The sequence below is a fragment of the Accipiter gentilis genome, chromosome 18, assembly GCF_929443795.1.
Source record: "Accipiter gentilis chromosome 18, bAccGen1.1, whole genome shotgun sequence".
In the NCBI taxonomy this organism is placed as follows: Eukaryota; Metazoa; Chordata; class Aves; order Accipitriformes; family Accipitridae; genus Astur; species Astur gentilis.
The window spans coordinates 24,389,777-24,409,798 of NC_064897.1; the positions used below are offsets into that span (position 1 = coordinate 24,389,777).

At 42.5% G+C, this 20,022-nt stretch overlaps 2 protein-coding genes across 4 annotated transcripts in view; both read left to right on the forward strand.

Moving 5' to 3' along the window:
- Positions 1-6,712, forward strand: part of RFX4 (regulatory factor X4) — a 96,152-nt gene extending 89,440 nt beyond the window's left edge. Inside the window, exon 18 of the mRNA XM_049822304.1 lies at positions 6,440-6,712. Within this exon, the coding sequence (XP_049678261.1) occupies positions 6,440-6,712 (273 nt within the window). The remainder of the gene's footprint in view (positions 1-6,439) is intronic.
- A 6,313-nt stretch (positions 6,713-13,025) lies between these two features.
- RIC8B (RIC8 guanine nucleotide exchange factor B) overlaps positions 13,026-20,022 on the forward strand; it is a 37,026-nt gene continuing 30,029 nt past the window's right edge. For 2 of the 3 annotated variants that reach the window (XM_049822341.1, XM_049822342.1), the window contains exons 1-2: positions 13,026-13,148; positions 16,493-16,540. In XM_049822341.1, the coding sequence (XP_049678298.1) occupies positions 13,056-13,148; positions 16,493-16,540 (141 nt within the window). In that variant the 5' untranslated portion in view covers positions 13,026-13,055. Of the gene's footprint in view, positions 13,149-16,492; positions 16,541-17,358; positions 17,462-20,022 lie in introns of those variants that run through there. The other variant, XM_049822343.1, reaches the window with a different exon arrangement.

Consider the following 20,022-nt stretch of genomic DNA (forward strand, 5'->3'; position numbering starts at 1 on the left):
TTCCACCTCTTCCTTAAACACAAAGTAATTCATGCTGCAGTAATTTTTCTTTGTAAATCACAAGGATAACACTTTTAGTAGGAAGAGTAATTAGAGAAATCTGCAGCAGTATATATTTTCATATTGTAATATATCTGGTAACATATAAAGGTGCACATATGAATGTGCAACACTGTATATGCAGTACAAAAAATGGCAAACATACAATGTCTGTGTAAGTACTCTAATGCATGGCTGCAGAGAATAATATTGCAGGTCCATTTGTCCAGGTTCTGCCTCCAGCAATGGCCAGAAACAAACACGTGGAAGAAAAGTCTTAGAAATAGTTTAGGTAGAGAGTGGTCCTTTCACCAGCATAGCCATGCTGTGTTTGGCAAGAGCTGACCTAGGGACATCCTCAGTAAGAAGCAGTACCTGGACTTTTGTATTTTGTAGCAAACCGCTGTCCCTTACCCTGTCTTTGAGCTTTTTTGCTCTTCGAGCTTTTTTTGTACATATAGACTTCTTAAGGGTGGGTTGTATGAAACATATTCTCTTGTTAATTTTAAGCCTGCTATCGCATAATTGCATTGGGTGCCCTATGTTTTTTCGGTGATGAGGAATGGGGAATATTCATTCCCTATTTATCTGCTCTTGCCATTTGAGGCATAGATCTGCGTCATTCCTCCCACTTCCTTCCTGTCATCTCTTTTCCAGACTTAGGAGTTATCATCTGTTTAGTTTCTCCTGTGATGGATGCTCTGCACACAGGAGTTATCTAAGGACTGCAGGTGCACTGCAGGGCAGTTGTAGTCTGGTGGGCACACAGACATCCAGTTCTCCCAATTGTGCTGAGCAGGGAACCTGCAGGAGCTGCAGCTCTCCTCCAGCCTTTCTGCGCAAACCTGATCTCAGACTAGGAAGGAGGGATTCAGTCAAGAAGCTGCCAGGTCAGCCACTTAGACTTGGGAAGCACTCCTAGATCCTTCACTGCATACAGCCTTATTTTACCTTTTCTTCCTTTGCTTTTCCAAGATGGAGTAACCACCTCCAAATGGTGTATCTCAGGTGGAGGTACTTTAGCAGAGAGCCACAGAAGTGGCATAGCAGTCTTTCCCTTTTTGTTCCTTGAGATGCAGTTCCCACCTTAAAGACAAGCATTTTTTTGCTGCTTTTAAGCTATCTCTTGTTGCAGTCAGGAACATGGCCAGGGTCAGCTGTTCCCAAACTGGGGCTCTGTCCCCAAGAGGCACTAATCAACTTCTAGGACTGGGAGGGGAGCACATTTGTAACAGCAAGTGCCTGTGCTGCTGTTTTGTTGTTGTCTGATTTGGTTTATGAAGAGCATAGTTGACTTCCATGGTTTGGACAGAACAAACCAGCCTGGAAAACACTGCAGTAGTACAATCTGCTGTTAAGCGGTAGGTTGGGTCTGCACCTTTCAGAGGCACAATATTGAGGCCATAGTTAAAGGAGCTTTAAGCAGTGTTTGTACTCTGACTCTCCTAAACTGCTCTGAGCACTGTGGTCATCTCACATAACTTCCCAGAAATGTCGTATGAGTTGCAGCACCACTTAGTTTCTCTGTTCAGTGTTGCATGCCACAATTCTACCCAACCGTAGCTTCACTTCCCTTCATATGCCTCTACAGCAGGATTTACCTAAGGGCAGTACTGGAAGAAAGTAGTAACTGGTTTTTGTTACAGTGGGGGAGCCAAAGAAATCCTCTTCCAGACAGAGCTCAAGCTTTAGTGTCCATTCAAGTTGTTCTGGCCCATCTACGTCGCAAAAAAAGGAAGGGGAATAGTTCTTGTCCCCCGAGCACATATACAGTATAAGCAGTAAGAATAATATGCCCTTCCCAATAACCACTCTGTCATCAAACAGCTAGTAATGACAGAAAGAAAAAAAATACTGTCCAAATCCCACCCATGCAACAAGAATCATTGTTCCTAACTGTATGGCTTCATAACGGACTGGAGATTGTTAGAATGTAATTGAAGTAATTTTGTATTGAATGCAACAGGAAACAGATGTCTTAACTTCTTTTTAAATAATTACAAATAGCATTTTCATAAGGGTCCAAATGCCACTCCCAAAAGTACCAAAAGCACTTAGATTGACCGGAAAGTTTCACCCAACCTATTTGACAGACTAATATTCAATAAGCTTCAATTTGTGGAGGAAAGGATCAAATTAAGAGTCATAAAGATGCAATCAATCCATAGTTTTGATTATGTCATTTTTTGAGATTTTAAGCATATTTTTATGAAGTTAATTTATAGCCAGTTCTTCACAATTGCTGTAATTTCTGGTATGAGTTATTTGCAAGTCCTAACATAGTGGCTAATGTACAACAATAACTTAAAGCACTCTGCAAAACTGTGAGCTAATGCAATGTAAAGTCAGAGCCACATTCATAAGGAAAATATTTTGCTGTTTGGACAGAGACACCTTTCACCTCCATGCATAATCCGTCAGTGAGTTGAGGATAAGAATAAAGAGATTATTCTCCATGCTCACGCTGCAGGAACTCAGTCTTCACTTCATGGGAGGACATATTTACCATTGTATTTTCTAAAATAATACTAAAAGAAATTGAATTAATTTCACTTTTTTGGGCAAGGCCTTAACAATAATCTGCTCAAAGTCTCCTAGACTTAAAGGGCTTCTTGTCTAGGTCTGATGGCAGCAGTAGCAGCAAGTGTGAGTTAACCCAGAAAATGGTAATTTCCTGTCAAGAGCCCTCCAACAAATGTCGCTTTTATATCTGGCAAAGATCACTAGGCCCCAGTGTTTTGAGTTCAGCATGCTTAAGCACTCTTCATTAAACCGGATGTAGAGTGTGAAAGGTGATTCAGGCAGCATGGGCAGGCATCCGCCCAGATGGCTATGCTTTGGACACTCCAACAAGGCTGAATAGATGCTTCATTGGGTGAGTTAATAGTCAGGCAGGGGCCAATGAGTACTTTAAAAATATTGTCTTTCAATAGTCTCTTCACTGTAGGGAAAAAGAAGTCACTGACTCATTTGCGATTAGCTGACCTACCATTACAAAACTTTCCATCTTGCATTCAGTCATAACAGAATTTATTGTAAAATACTAGATATTTAGAGTCCATGTTATTTTCAAGCAATTACTCTTTTTACATTCATGACACATTCATAAACACAGCTGCATCGGGTGCGCTTGATGAAAAGGAAAAGCAGCACACTGTATCCTGTCTCCTCATGCACAGCCATTAGCCTGCCTTCTTAGTAAGCCTTAGCATGGCCTCTTGACTGCAGATAGGAGGAGGACTATCTTTCCTTTTCAGTGCATCCTGAAGTTCATTCTGGGAGCCAAGGTTTCATTCCCCCAACGGCACAGGTTTTGTGGTTCCAAACTACCTAAAAGGCATGATGTGGATTCCCCACATAATGCCATGTACAACCAGGAGACCCACCACAATATTCCCAGAGTTTGTTTCATTCCTCTTGCTTATAGATTTAAGTTTTGCAGTCTACAAATTATCAAGCAGCAAATTATCCTGGCTGAAGCCGGGGCTTTCTCTTGGCATTTGTAAGGGGTATGACGGCAAGTAATTCCCCTGTTATAGAAGTCACAATCTCAGTTTCACAGCCTCAATGGAAAATTGCACTGGGTCAGGATGGCAAAGGATTCTGTTATGGTTAACAACAGAATAGATCAATTATTGCATTGGGCATAAGACAAGAGATAATCATTGGTGTATTATCGCAAAAGTCTAGATTAATCTTGTGTAAGTGTATTCTTTAATACAAGAATCTACAGTGACTTCAGGTATAGATCAGTTGGTAGTTAAGGCAAAGGCCATGGTAACTGGTATCAAGTAAAACACTACTCAAGACAAAGAAGAATGTTTCTAGCTTGGCTCACATCTTGCGGCTCCACAGGTAATATACAGAAGACAGAAAGTTAAAAATGTATTATTTGTGTGGTGTGTTTTTTTCCCAATGATCCATCCTGGTCCTGACTCCTACCATCTCAAAGCTTTTTGTACACAGACATTAGTGGGACATTTGAGATCAGCCAGGAAAAACAAGTTATGCATCTGACAACTATGGAAAAGGGACTTTTATTTAACTTGAGCCAACTTAACTAATGGATTACATCATGTAGCAGGAGGAAGAAAAGAGTCATCTTCTGAGGACTGCTCACCTTCTGTCTTAAATATTCATCTCAAGGTTTGGTAAATTCTTCTGGTGGCTGTAGACAGAGCAGAGATGACTTACTTTTACTAGATGCCTGACTTTTTGATAACTAAATTTAGGTGAGATGAATTCAACTCTGAAGCTATAGCGAATCACAAGACAACTTGTTTCCTCTGTATTCATTATGGCAAAAACTTTGTTCATGAAGATGTTCAGGCAAAGGCAGTCAGCTGGCACTAGCATGAAAATGACTTTTGTGTATTGCCAGTGCAGATCAGGAAAGCAGCATCCTAAATCTATTAGCTAGTCTCCCAAACATTGAAAATATGAAAATTGTTCAACTTTTTCTGGAACCTCTTATGTTTACTTAGAATAACTGCAGGTTGGCTGTTTTTTTGGCAGAGTGCCCTGTCCTTAATTAATAAGTTAAAGGAGAGAACCATAATCCTAAACTCAAATCACCTCATTTAAAATATCAGAGCTTGAGTTTCATTGTTGCTGGGCACTGGCAGCTCTTATCTTCAGCAAAAGCTTCTGGAAAGCCAAGAAGTCTGAAAACTTGATTCTTTTGCAAAGGAATATAAGGCTTTCTGTGGTCAGTGCCTAAGCTCTGCTGAGTTTTCCTACTGAAAAGCCTTTCTCTGGCTGTATTAGCAGTACCAGCTGAAGTGTTGATGTTCCAGTATGATGCTACCATTTACCAGCCAGTTTCAGCAGCTGATGGCACAGGTAAATCCAGTCTCTGTGGCAATGAGAAGTATATGCTAAATAACACATCGTACAGCTTTGATGTTTTCCCTCTCATCTGCTAACTGGCCTGTCTCTTCAGGACACAGTGGAATATGCTACATCACTAACTGCAGTATGTTGATCAAAAATAGTCTTCTCTTTCTCCTCTCTAATTAGGAGCGGCCAGCGTGCGGCTTTTGAGCTGCCTGAGGCTTGTGAACTGTTTGAATATGTTTGCCAAGGCAGGGCTGCCTTCCTGGCTGCGGTCTGAAGGGAGGCAGCAGAAACTCCTCATGGAGACATTGCTGTAATTGCCTTGGGGACCCACTTATGCAACTGATTAACCCCAGCCCCATCCGGCAGTGGAGTAATGTAATGAGACCTTTTGGGAATCGCTGCCATCTCCCTCCTAGGAACAACCATGGCAGCTCTTCTCTCCATGAACCTCCAAAATACGGGGGAGGGGTTTTACAGTCCTCAGCCATATAAAGTTTTGGCATGCAGCTTGCAAGGTTTGTAAGCATCAGAAGAGGTGATAGTCCTACTTTAGTGACAGCTTTCTAGTTAAGGAGATACCACAGCTTCAAACAACCCAAGATAATGAAATTCTAAATTATGATGCTTTTTGTAGAAAAAGTATACATGTGTAAAATGTAGAAGCTCTGAAGATACGTGGCTGGTCAAGGGGAACAGGGATCCTAACCATCTCTGCGATGCAGATGGATAATAAGAGGGCAAAACAGGGAGAGCCATTTCTTAGCCAGAGCATGCAGATGATCTGCTCCTGTAAGATAGGCAATAAGATAAAATAGACGTTAAGCAAACACTCATAAGCACAGTTTACTTTCTGTTGCTGGGCAGCCTGTGGCTAGAGAGGGCAAAAGCTGTTCTCTGTTTTCCTGCCTATCCTATCCTCAGCGCATCTTCTCCTTAGTGGGAGGCATTTGTTGAACTTCTTTGATTACTAATTTCCAACTGTCACTGTGAACAGCTGGGGAATAGAGAGATTCTTCTTCTGCCTGCCTCTTTTCATAAGTTCTCCAATTAGCTGCTCGGTCTGAGGCCAGACCATAATATTTTTTCTGCAGAAACTGGCAGGATGGCTTGTGAACACTTAAAAAGGAAGGCACCTTTCCAGTAATAAAGATCCTTTTGCTCTTCTCCCTCAAAACTTAGTTGAGTGAGCTGGAGTCGGGACATTTCATACTCTGTTTTTTACTGAATTGCAAGTTTCCAAGTAAAAGCTGTGAGAAAGAGAATGGATTAATTCACTTTATTTTTCTGCTCCCCGATAAACCTGTCAGTACCTAGCTCTTTGATAAATTAATTCAATATTTAAATGCAGTGACTGCTTTGCAAGGCTTTCCCTGACACTTCGGTTTCACTGCAAGCACTAGTTATGTGATATTCCACCTTCAGTATGTTACCTCGTTGTTGGAGGGCTGCTAATAATTCATATGATTTTGGTTTTGTTAAACACGGAATTCTGATACCACCAGCCCTAATTTTAAAATTAAGTATGTGGTAGATAATTTCTTTATTTTTGGTTTTATTGTAGTACCCTTTCAACAGCCCAACATCAAGAATGGAGCCCTGTTTGATGAGCAGTACTCCAAGGCTGCACCCCACACCAGTGACTCCTCGCTGGCCGGAGGTCCCGGCTGCGAACTCCTGCTACACGAGCCCATCCATGCACTCCACAAGATACGGAAATTCTAGTGACATGTACACCCCCTTGACTACGCGCAGAAATTCTGAATATGAGCACATGCAACACTTTCCCGGCTTTGCCTACATCAATGGGGAAGCCACCACAGGTTGGGCTAAATGAAAATGACTCGTATCAGCTAAGCCCATGTAATTAAAAGAGTTATAAAAACTTCATGTTATGTGGGACTTTTCATGGACGTTCTTCAAGGGAGGTGAAGATGGAAAAGATCCTGGGCAGATAAACGTAGTTCATAACATGGGCAGATTGCAGACCAGTATGACTGAATGTTCCTGTAGCTGAAAAAGATTTTTGTGCTGTTCTAGACCACTTTTTGGGCCAATCTGTGCCTTTTTTAATTCTGGCATGTGGGCCAACCCTGTGTGATGTCAGTTTGAGTGAGCCATTTTTGCCCCCCTCTCTTATTGACAAATGTTAATGAGTCTTACAAAAAAAAGTGCTGGAATGGGATCTATTTATAATTTGAGTTAAAGACAGGAAATGCACCCTTAGCAAAACTCTGTCATCTGTTCTTCTTTTAAGCTCTTAATGCATTGCTTAAAAACCATTCTGCCAAGTCATCACTTGTTCATATCAATTACTCTGTCTGGCTCCTTGAAAGACATGTGGTGTTGTAGGTTTCAGTTTACACCTAACTTTGTGTATTGATGCACCTTTCTGTTGATCCAGTAAGTTTGATCTTTACAAAAGAGAAGAAAAGACATGTAGCATTGAATTATACACTGCCTTAAGTTGACTATTGTTCTTATTATATATGTATTTGTGTTAAGTTTGCACAATCTGGAAAAATCTAACTTCTCTGGTCAGTAATGACAAGGTTAAGAAGGGACTTGGGGACTGGGAAGATTTTGGATTCAGAGCCACATATGTTAAATATGATGATATGAAGCAATTATGTAAAGAAAATGACAATGCAAACATGATTATTCGTTTAATTACCTATTGACAGGTATGAAACTGTTCTCTCAATTCCTTCACGTGGTGATAATTCTATATCCTTCTACAAAAGCAAAATTCAAAGCTGTGCCTTTGAACTTATTCTGTACTGTGTATGTGTGGAAGAATGTATTGTATTTTGGGGAGAATTTTTCTTAGACATTTTCTGTCAGATTTGTAGCTATTTGTGAGTTTTTGTTAGATTTTATTAACATAGCTTTTTCTTCTGTATTATAAAATGCACCAAGCAATTATGGTGGACCTATTACCCTATGGGTAAGAAATAAATAAATGGAAATATGACATCAGGCATTTTAGTAATTGTTTTGTAAATAAAATCTTTGATAGCACCCAGTGTGATGATAACCATGTTTATGCCTAAAATGGACATAAGTGTTATTTGTACAGTTGTGCAAGATATATGAGGGATTTTCACACTCAAATAAAGCTCTTGAAATTAAAGAGATGCCATTTAAATTTACTTAAATACAGAAACTTCTACAAGCTGCAAACCTTCAAAAAACCTTAAATGTGACCATGTATGTTTTTACCTGACAAAGGACTTGAGAACATATATAACTCACAGCAAATGAGTAGTCCTACACCTATGCTTGCAGCCACAAACTGCTCAAGGCTGTGACTGGAGAGATGTGACTGGTTTGGTTTAAGCCCCACTGCCGTTGCTCACCCAAGCCATTGTATTCACTGAGGCAGGTAAGATGTCCTATCTTCTTTACAGTACCTTGTAACAAATGTGTTGCCACTGGAATACTGGAAATGGAAGAGTCATTTTTCCTTAGGTATGTAAATAAAGTGGCAAAATTCTCAGACTTTGTATATTCAGCTAGTGGGTAAACTGGTGAGAGTTTGGGATCTAAAGTAACTAGAAGAACGCCTGGAAATGTGGAGGGACTGAGGGAGGAAGGATGTTCCAGGCCAGGTTTGGCAAGTGTCCAGGCTCTTAAATATTCAGCCAAGGTCCTGGTGGGATTTTCAGAAACGCATCAGGAGCCTATCTCCACATTTAGGTACCTGATGAAAATCTTGTTTCCTGGGCTAGTGTCACAGACCTTCTGAAATTTTACCCCTGTCAGCTGGTGTTATTACCCAATATGCTTTTACTTTTCACTTTTATTAAGGACAGGAGAGATCAGGCTTAGGCTAACTAACTCGTCTATTTTATTCTTATTCAAGTCAACTTCAGGCAAAATTGCCTACACATGAAGAAAGTAAGTCATGTGAGGAAGTTTTTTTAGTGGCTAGTCGTTAGCAGCTGGAGTTTTGATGCGTTTGAGACCAAAATCCTACTTTGCATGTTATTACTGAAGATGTTTAAATCAAAGCATTGATTCTGGCCTATTAATTATTAACAAGCATAGAAATATCTGCCTCATCAAGACTGTGAGAAATTAGTATGAGAAAGGCGGTGCCACTAGAATAGAAAAATCCACTTTCTCTTCTCCAATGAGTTCCAAATCCCTGCATTACACTGCATCTGACAGGAGCCTGCTGTGACTCCGTTGACTCATGCATTATTGCTGGAACATTGATCAATCTCTAGTTACCTGCTGGACTGCTGACCACAACCTGCCGTGGTCCCTCCACGGACCAGATGCATCGGTGAGACATTTGTGGGCAGGACTGACTGGGTCTTTGGAAGGATCAGGATGGAGGTGAACACCAACAACACTCAAAGCAAGCCAGAAACACTTCCTACGTTTTTTACAAAAACTACTAAACCCAAAAAAGTCTAATCCCCGTTGAGTGAAAGAGGGGAGAAAGATGGGACTATTTTGGTATACAAATGTGCCATAGCCTTCAACACATCAGTTACCCTGACTTGAAGAGCCCAGGGAGACTGTTCAGGAAGGAGGATGGATATTGGACATGGTGTCAGCCCCAAAAAATAATAAAGAATTTCTGAGTGGAGAACTGCAGCACCGTGCGCGAAGTCCTGGGAGACGGAATTTTGACCAACAGCAGCGCTACAAAGCTGCTCATAACAAAGAGCCACAGAACATTGTCAGTCAGATAGGGCTTTGAAAGTCTTTTGCAAAAGAACCTCCACGGTCTGTCTTTTTTTTTTTTTTTTTTTCCTCATTCATCTAGAAACTTGTGCTGATGCCACAGGAGCCTGAACGTGCACTTCCAACTACCTTTGAACTGCTTCCCGATGAGGGCTTTGAAATTTAAACTGGACAGTCATGGGGAGCAATATATAGATTACTGAACACAGCTCTACAGAGGTCACCATCACCATCTGCATCAGAAGTGCTGCAAGGGAAAGCAGGCCCCCTCCTCGACCACCACAGGTCAGAACCCACCATATTAATATAAACTGCTGCAGCTTTCAGGTCACAGGGGTATATACCAGGCTGTGAAGTGCAGTGGCTCATGAGAGGATGATAACCTCTGGGTAGAATGCCTGGTTAGGGGCAGGAATCTCTTAAATCATCCTAGTACAAATTGCCAAACCTCCCGAGTCAGAGCCTGAAGCCTGTTAATTAAGCCCTTCCCTTGACCATGGTAACTGAAACTGCTGTTTCTTGCCTAGCCACATATTTTTATATATATATATATATATATATATATATATAAAGTAAATATGTGACTATCCAAATCTTTCTAAAGAAGCTTTTACACCACATGCCAAAATATTCAATCTCATTTTCACTTTCCCTTCCTTTTTTCTTTTTTCTTTTTCCTTTTCTTTTTCTTTTCTTTCTTTTTGCTTTCTTTTCCTTTTCTTTTTTCTTTTTCTTTTTCTCTTTCTTTTTCTCTTTCTTTTTGCTTTCTTTTCCTTTTTCTTTTTTCTTCTTTTTCTTTTGTTCTTGCTCATTTTCTGTCTTTATGCTTTCTGCTCACAACAAATAAACATTTTATTAAAAGTGTGATCTTTTTCATGGGCTAAAACATATAACAAAAGATAGATGTAATATATATATCATATAATATATTGTAAATTATATATTATAGCATAACTAACATAAAGTTTAATATTTTAAAATAGAGGTATACACGCACAAACATGTATGTATATATGCATATAAAAATCTATTACAATTCTTCAAGATTTTTCATTACCAGGTAGAAAAAAGACTCAGCGGGGGAAGAGCAGTGAGAACTCCATTCACTAGCATGAATCCTGTTTTTGTCAGGCTACCTCTTGCTGCTAAGGTCACTACCCTTTGACAAAAATGGCCTCTGACCTCCCCAGCCCCACAATTCTGTTGTGACTGACCCTGAAACCCATGAAATTCAGGGGCAGACATTGCTTTGGAAGGTTTAGATAAAGCTGACTAACATGGGAAGGGCTCGTGGTATGCACCCATCTGAAAAGGTCTGGCAGTTCTTTGGTAGAGGATGCAATTTATTCTGTCCCCCTCTTTCATTGAAATCCTAATCCTTCATATGCTACCTAAAGTGGAAACTAAAACGCACTGATGATGAATAACAATGTGCCTTTAAAGGGCAGTAACAGTTTTCTAGTCTTTATTTTTTTAGGGTTTTTTAATTAAAAAAAAGTAATTGGCAATATACAAGTAAAATGAGTGTTTTGCTGTGCTGTGTAGTAAATCTAAGCAGGCTTATGCTTTATGCTAGAATCATAAATCACAACAAACAAAGGATTATTTTTACTCTCAAAAGCTGCATTAGTGTACACATGGACCTGACTCAGAAGAAATGGTTACGCACTTCAGGCTGGATTTTGTTACTCCTTGCTGTCCAATGACTGTGTTGTTCCGGTTTTGTATCTCAGTTCAACCCATTGTGGCTAGAAACCCCTAACCAGAAAATTCAGATCCTGGTTTGGGTCTGCATCTTGAACATATGCAGGCATACACCGACACGTCTTAGCACCTTCAGTGTTCCTTGGAGCCACCGTCCATCTGCAGATGAAAGTTCCCTGCCCCGGTGGTATTTTCCACCATGGAGCCGATCGTTTGTGAGATGAAAGGTTTCTCTTCGTGACCACGGAGTACCTCCTGATTTGCTGCTGAAGCAATAAATACTTCAAGGAGAGACTGACCACAGCTTGCTCTGAAGTTTTATTATCATGGGGTTTTTTGTTAACTTCGATATATCGTTTTCTGCTATCTGGACAATGAATTTTGATTGTAGGGCACCCTGAGTATGGAAACACTACATGTGTTCTCAGCGTAGTTTAAACCTACGGTCTTGCAGAACACTTCAGAGACATAGCTCACCTTTGCTCTGTCGCCGCAGGCTCTCGCCCAGCCGCGCCGGTGCAGCCCACGCTCCCCTCCCAAACAAAACACGGCGGCACCATGGCACCGGCATCTCGCCTCTGCACTGCCCTGGTTGTTCACACCCACAGCAACACCCTCCGAAAAATACATCAACCCCTCTGTGAATGGATACGCAGGCAGTTTTGGGAAGGTGGCCACACTGCCTCGTGGGGGGTGGTTCTTCATAGACTCAGCATCATTTAGGTTGGAAAAGACCTTTAGGATCATCGAGTCCAACCGTAAACCCAACACTGCCAAAAGTCCACCACTAAACCATGTCCCTAAGCGCCACATCTACACGTCTTTTAGATACCTCCAGGGATGGTGACTCAACCACGTCGCTGGGCAGCCTGTTCCAGAGCTTGACAACCCTTTCGGTGAAGAAATTTTTCCTAATATCCGATCTCAACCTCCACTGGCACAACTGGAGGCCGTTTCCTCTTGTCCTGTCGCTTGTTACTTGGGCGAAGAGACCGACACCCACCTCACTACAGCCTCCTTTCAGGCAGTTGTAGAGAGCGATCAGGTCTCCCCTCAGCCTCCTTTTCTCCAGACTAAACAGCCCCAGTTCCCTCAGCCGCTCCTCACAGGACTTGTGCTCCAGGCCCCTCACCAACTCGGTTGCCCTTCTCTGGACACGCTCCAGCACCTCAGTGTCTTTCTTGTCATGAGGGGCCCAAAACTGAACACAGGACTCGAGGTGCGGCCTCACCAGTGCCCAGTACAGGGGTACTTCAAATGGACGTGGAGAATATTCGTGTACTCCCCCGACTCTGGCGGGTTGGACTTGAGAAACAGGGTTTTGTTTTGCTGCCAGACGTCAGGCGAAGCCAAACCGACACGGCGTACGTCGACCAACCCGAGGGCGCTCTCCCGGGACTCGAACCGGTGGCACTGCCCACCCCGCTCCGCCGCCCTTCTCGCCCGGCCTCGCTCTGGGCCTCCCGGCGCGGCCTACAGCACCCATCGTGCCCCGCGGCACCAAAGCCCCGCAGCTCCCTCCGCGCCCCTCCCCCCCTCTTCGCTTGGCATGCTGGGACGCGTAGTCCTCTCGCCTCAATCTCCTGCCGGCGGGCTGGCGACCAATAGGAAGGCTCAGAGGTGCACGCCACCGCCCCCTCCAGCCAATTAGCGGGCGACCGCTGCCTGTCAGTCAGGGCGGTTTCCGAGGCGGGGGGGAGCGGTGCGTCACGCGGGGTAGGGGGTCAGGGCGCGGCGGGGCGGCGGCTGCTGCCGGCGGAGCGGAGCGGGCGGCGGGCATGGAGCTGGGCGCGGTGCTGGAGGCCGTGGAGGGGCGCGGCGGCGGTGGCCCCGAGGCCGTGGAGCGGGTCCTGGCGCGGTACAACGAGGAGGTAACGGGCCGTTGGGGAGGGCGGGCGTCTCGTCTTGTTTCCCTCTTTCCCCCCCCCCCCCCCCCCCCGGCGGTGTCGCCGCCCCGTCCCGCCCTCGGCAGCACCGCCGGCACCGGGCCGCGGGGGTCCCGGGCTGGCCGGGGTTCTTGCCGCTGCCCCCCGCCCTGGGCTGGGCTCTGCGGTGGGTCCCCAGCGGTCACCGCTGCCGTTCCCCCAGCTAGCGGCCTGCGCCCGGTACGGCCTCGGCGCTTCGCCGTGCGGTACCGGGGTGGCGAGCGAGGGCAGTGCCCAGGGGAAGGCAGACTCTCCCGGGAGCACAAAGCCAACCGTGTCGCCGGTAGAACAAGCCCGTTGCCAGGCCCCCTCCTCCACCCCCCCCCAAGCCTCTTGTCTTGCCTCTGCTTGACCCCGCCAGCCGGGTAGGGTAGCGGGTTGTGGGTGACCAGGCTTTTCCACAGCCTTAAGTTTGCCTCAGAATTCTCTCGACCTGCCTAGACCTCTTGGAAGAAGCCAGACAGGATAACGCTGGAGCCTCCTGGATGCCATCGTCGGGTACCTGCTCACCTGCCCGAGGCAGGCCCTCATCGCCGGGTCTAGCCGGCCTGAGGGAGAGCGGCCTTCGGGCCGCTTCGGCGGTGACCGTGTCCTCTGCGGTGGGAGGGGACCTGCGTAAAACGGTGTAAAATGGGCCAAACCTTACTTGCTGGTTCCGCGTTTCTGGCCAAGCAAAGGGGAAAGGGGAGATGGCTAAAAGCAGGGTTACAACAGGTTGGGCTTTTAATGCTGACAGGCATTAAAGAGTACCTGGTGTCTGCCGCCATTACAGCGTGATTTGTGTACGCTAAGTCAAGAAGTGAAGGGATTTCCTGGTAATGTTGGGAAGTAGAAAATGGAGTGAAGCTGGGTGTTGGGTGGAATTTTACCTATTTTTGTTTTCTCCTGCTCTGATAGGGACATTTTGACACCTAGATTTTAGTAGAACAGTATAGTCCATTTCTAAAGATCATGTCTCAACCCATCAGGTGTCTGTCCTTTGCGTAGACGCTTCTGTGACTGGTACACGTCTCTAAAGCTGCTACTGGCTCAGAGTTTGGCCTTGGATGTAATTTAAGTGCAGTTGTGTTGACGTAACTATCTGCTGAAATTTAGCAATCTGTTACAGGAACAAACATTCAGGTTTTTAGTTAAAGATTCCTAGCCCCGTGATTAGGGGAAAAGCCATATGAATGTGGATTGGTGTATGGTTATTCTTCAGCCTCCAAGAGATGGCTTGAAGTTTGCTCTCTTGCGTGCAATGTGTTTTAAGTCTAACAATGGCAGTAACTGATATCTTCACTCAAACTTGAGCTTCTAGAAGCAGCTTGAGCAACAGTCTCGACGTAAGATGCAGTTGTGCAGCTGCAATTCAAATGTAGAGATTGATGCAGGTGCAGGGTGCTTTCTCTGAAGGATTGGTAGATCTAGAGTTCATTAGACACATCTAACTGTTTTAACTTGCTGACCTCTAAGGTACAGAAGAAAGATTCTGACTGAGGAAGCCTTTTATCTCCTGTCTTTACTCTTGAAAGTGACCCTTTGTTAAATGTGTTCGGTCAAAAAGCGCACACAAACATAATTTCTTAATTTTGCTCTACTGGATTTTATGCCTTCTCAGCAGCTTCCGCAGATGAATTATTTAGGCTTAAGTTGAATTGTCAAGGATAGAGTGATGGCTGGTGTGGTTTCGATTCTGGCATTTCAAGTCTTCATATGAACCCTTGGAGTTACATGTGTAGCTAAATACCACTTTTGAAGTGGGATGGGAATCTCAATATGACATTTCTCTTAGTGTGTTTCTTGTTAAGAAGTTTGCCTGAATGTTTCCTACATCACTTTTCCTGTGCAATGCATTACTAACTCGGATATATTGCCTGCGGGCCAGCAAAGACTGGGAAAAGTGCTCCAGGTTCCCAGTCTTTACCCATGCCTCTTCTGGGGTTTAGGTTTCCTTAGGTTATTTTCCAAATAACAAATTAAATATGCTTTAATTGAAGAGAAAGGATGGACTAAGTGTAGTTTTAAGGTGCAGGTGGCTATAGAATAACTATAATGTGAGAAAGTAAGAGGTCTGTTCTTGCTTCTCTGTGCTGTCCTGTTTGCAATGATTGTTCCAAATCTCTGCTCCTCCAGGGCTTAGACTACTTATGCTGTCGCTAGATTTCTTTTGTAAATTTCCAAAAATGTTCATGTGCAAATGCAAAGATTGCCTTCTCTTGGTTAATTGCTCATCATTTAATGTTCACTTGCTTTTGGCTGGCATTCTGCTGAACTTGTGTGTTCAGTGGTGTTACAGGGAGCCCTGTAAGAGAAGGGCAGGGAATTATTTTCCTACCATCCTCAAGGATCTAACTGATATTGGTAACCCTTTATGGTAGAGTAGATGTCCAAGGCTTTTCTGTGAATTGTGAGCCTGTGTCATGAAAGGTGAGAGGCCCACTAGTGTGTTATGGAGGGTCACTTTTGTTTTTCAGTCACTTGCATGATGTAGCAAGTTGTGTATTAGAAATAACAGAAATTGAGGTTTTAATTTTTTTTTAGAAACTGTTCAATCATGCTTAATCATTTAGCTTGGAAGTTTTAAAATGTCATTAAAACAACTGTGCTATTACTGCTGTTTTCTTTGACTGGCAGAATGAACTTCATGTCGTATGAGTAATATTTCACTAATAACATACTTCAGGATACTAATGTAGAACTAGAGTCAATTACTATTTGAAGTGCTTAACAGGAAATAAGTATTCCTTGTTAGACCATGTCTATCTTGTATTTAACTGTACCAGAGAAACAAATACCTTGGTAATGTGTTTTGGAAATTGCCACGATATGGAAACAGGTAGTTTTTGTAGTAAGGCTTATTTGATTTGTACTACTTGTTTTCTGGGCAAGGTTATACCATGGTTGTTCTGGTTTGGGATGCTTTAAAGTGCAGTCAGAAGCTGGTAAACAAGAAATGCTTGGGGAAGAGTCTGAGTAATAAGGTATTTGTAAAACACAAGGCTATAGCTAACATTTTTCACCCTGTGAAGTGCCGTGTGTGAGGTTGTTACATTGCATCAGAAACACAGCCCGCAGATAATGCCTTGCTCTGCACCAGTAATAACTGTAGAATTGTTGGTTGGACCTACTTATTAAAGCTCTTGCTGTTGGGTAGAACGGGAAAAGGACATGAGTTGGCATGGTTATGGCCTCATTTTCTGAAGCTGGTTTTAACCAGACTCCTAAAATTTTATAATAGTTTTGCAGGTGTTACATACTTAGCAGCTGATGTTCATGTAACAAATCCAGACTCTTCTCTTTCTTTACAGAATCGGACTATTTTCAGATTTGATCCAGCAGATGAAGACAAAAGAAAGGTAAATAAAATAGGCTATCGAGCTTCATACCTGCTCTGTTTAGAAGTATAAAAAAGTAAAAGCAATGCCTTAATTTAGCTGCCATTGTGAAATGGTGCAAGTAGTGATTATAAAGTTCTGTTTTAATTTTTGTTTCTTCAGTGCAAGAGACATGACAACTACCCATTCCCCCTTTTTCTGAACGAGAAAAGCAAATTCCCCTAGCAAAACCCCTTGTCTTGAATAAAAGTAGTAACAGAAGAGCCCATAAATAATTTTGTTGGGTACAGATTTGGGATGGGGAGAAGGGATAAAGAAACTCTTTTGTATCTACTGAGATAAAGATTTTGCAATACATTTTTCCATTTTCTCTCAGCAGGTAGCAATATCACAGATGTATTTCTTGTGTATGTTAGATACTTAGATAATATTAGAGATTAAGATCAAGGGATAAGTACAGAAGAAAGCTATGGAGCTGTAAGGGAGACAGAGCTACTAAAGAAGCCTGTTAATCCAAAGGTAGCTGTAAGCAGCAGAACGTGGACTGTCCACGTCAGGTTACAAAGATGGGAGGTGTTTGTGTGTTATAGCATGGAGGTGTACAGGTGTGTCAGGGCTTAACAGGTCCCTTGAGATCCACCCACAGCCTTGCATTTAAAGCTTGGGCGTTTATTTTTTTTATTCTTTTTTTTTCCTGTTGTTGTTTTTATGGCATAATATCTAATGATAAGACCCTTCTTTTCTTTTCTCTAGTTTTTGGGCTGATTTGCATATTTTTTCAGAAAATGTCCATTAGTGAATGAGGCTGCATGTTTCTGCTATTTGCAAAATAAACTCGGAGCTTGAAATCAGAATTGCAAGGTTCCTGCAAGGATACTTTGTCTCAAATTGGACACACATCGATTCATTCCATGATTTTGTGCAAAATCTAAATATTTTCAGGTATTAAGTCTTTTTCTGGTAGAAATGGGTGGGATGATAAATTTCTCTATCCTTTGCATTTACAAAACCATCAGTTGTGTACTGTAATCTTAAATTACAATTCTTCATTACACAGATGACTCGAAGACCTATTAGCTTCGCTTTTTGGCTTTACTTGAAGCTGATGTTCAGTAATGTGGTGATGGACTAGGTGTGTCCTTTTTGATCTACAGAAGAACTCAGATGGGATCTTGATTTGATTTTTCTTATTGTGATTTTGTTCTTCCCTCTCTTTCCTCCCCATCCCTTCCACCTCTTTTTACATTGAGAATGAGAAAGTGTCTTGTCTGGAAAACTGAATACTAAGTAAAGAACATAGGAAAGGAGAATAGATCAGAAACCAAATTGGCAAAAGCTAAAAAAAGACAATGAGTGTTGAGGGGTGTGGAGGAGTGTATGACTTTGTGTGTGGTTGGGTGTTTTATTGGTTGGGGTTTTTTTAACAGCTACTCAACTGCACATGCTCAGTATCCTTAGTATCTGTAAAATATTGAGCACTCTCATTCTTCAGTTAAGGTAAGAAAGAAAAATGCTTTAAATTGAAAGGTAAAATAGTACATGCTCTTGCTAAGAGCAAACTGCTCAAGTTGTCACCAAAATTAATGGGGGTTGCTCAAAGACTGCATGATGTAGCCTTATGCTAATTCAGAAACAAGTTCCATTTTTTGTTTAGTAAAACCAAAATTACCTTAATTTGACAGTATTTGCAGTTCTGCTGCTGGTAGCTTGGAGTGATTGCAGTGAAAGAGTCTAGACAAAGGATCACAATCCATGATGAGTCATGTAGTAGACTTGAAGTTCATGTATGGGGGCAAATACAGAGGGACTTCAGGATTTTGTCTTTGGTTTCTGGTGCTACTGGAAATTTGTCATGTAACCTGATGAATGCAATACATACTTCTTACCAGGCTCTTGCTGCATATTGGGTTTCTTCATGCCTAGGAGTAAATATGCTTTTAGTTATTTACTCCAGCAAGCCTCACAGACTTTCTAAGTCATTCATGTCTATGCAAGAGTGCAAGTAAAAGATCAACAATAGCAATGGAATTTTTTTCTCTGCCTCACTGCACAGCTTCAGCCATGACCTTAGAATTACAGCAGGGTTGTGTCTATAGTGTAATTGTATCATAACATAGGTGTAACTGTGCTTTACGCTTTTCTAGGTTAGGTACTACAGGTAGGAGGCTGTAAAATATGAAAGACAGAAAGGTCAAAACTGTGGCTTGACTATAGAAGCTGGGTAAATCACACAGCAAAAGTTGTAATGCCATAATACAGCTATCAAATCATGATGCTTTAGGCTGTAAACTAATGAAATCACCAGTGAGTTTGGAATACTGAACTCCAGGAAGAAGGTAGGTTGTGTCCTCTAGAAGGCAGGAAGAGGTAATTCTATCAAGCATGTTTATCTGGATATAGCCACAGGACTTTAATAAGTCACAGGTTGATAAAACCCACGAGATTGTAATGTGAGCTGTTACTTGTCCTGGTTGTTTTGTTTAACGATGTATGTGTCTGCATTGGCTATATGATGGGTACTATGGATATAAATCAGTTGGCAACCTGTGTTGTACTGAGTGATCTACTCGGATACCAGGCAGATCAAGTTGGTGCCATTCCTTCTTAACTTGTCATATACTAATAAAAAACCAGGAATTCTGAAAGCCTGTTTTCAGTTTGTGTGTGTAAACAGCACAGAAATTGCCAACCAGAGGTAAATGTTTTTTGGAATAGCAGCTGAAATTAAGGCAGTGTGGTTGCTTCAGAGAAGCTTAACCAGCTCTTAGAAATCTAAAATAATTATTTGTCTCAGCCAGCCCAGAAGTTCTTGACAGTGTTTTGCTGGAAAAGGTTGAGTCTTCAGAACTGCAACACTTCACAGCAGGGTGGCGTGGTTGACAAAAACAGTTGGTTCTTTAGTTCTATGCTGGAATCAACTCCAGAAAACGAATGTCTGGTAGCTTGACGGGGCAGTCACCTTGTAGAGTGAGGTGTAGTGTCTCCCTTTTGATGTGGCACAGCGGGCACTTCAGCTCAAGCCTCACATGTACTAGTACAAAGAAGAAAGGTTTTTTTAGAACCACTTTCTCATAATTTAATAGCTTTGTTCTCCATTATTTATACCTTGACGTGTCCAAATGCTGCTCCTGAAGTAGCAACACATTTGTGCTGTTTACAGACTTAAAATGGTAAGAAAATCACAGCACTGTTGGTGTCCTGGAAACATCTATCAGTACTGATTCCCCTAGTTAGCCATGGCATTCCACAACTGGAAGGAGCTACAGCACCATTTGCCTAGGTGATATCACAGAAAAAGTAAATCTATCCAAGATAGCAAGCAAGACTGACTTTTTACATTAGATGAAGATGCTGAGTTTGGAGGAGGAAGGGAAGAAAAGGAAGCAGCAGCCAAATGTAAGAATAGTACTCATAAGCCATATTCTTACCTGAAATGGTAGGGTCTTCACAACTGACACAATTCCTGTTCAACTCCTTATGTTTTGTCTGCTTCACCTCTTGTA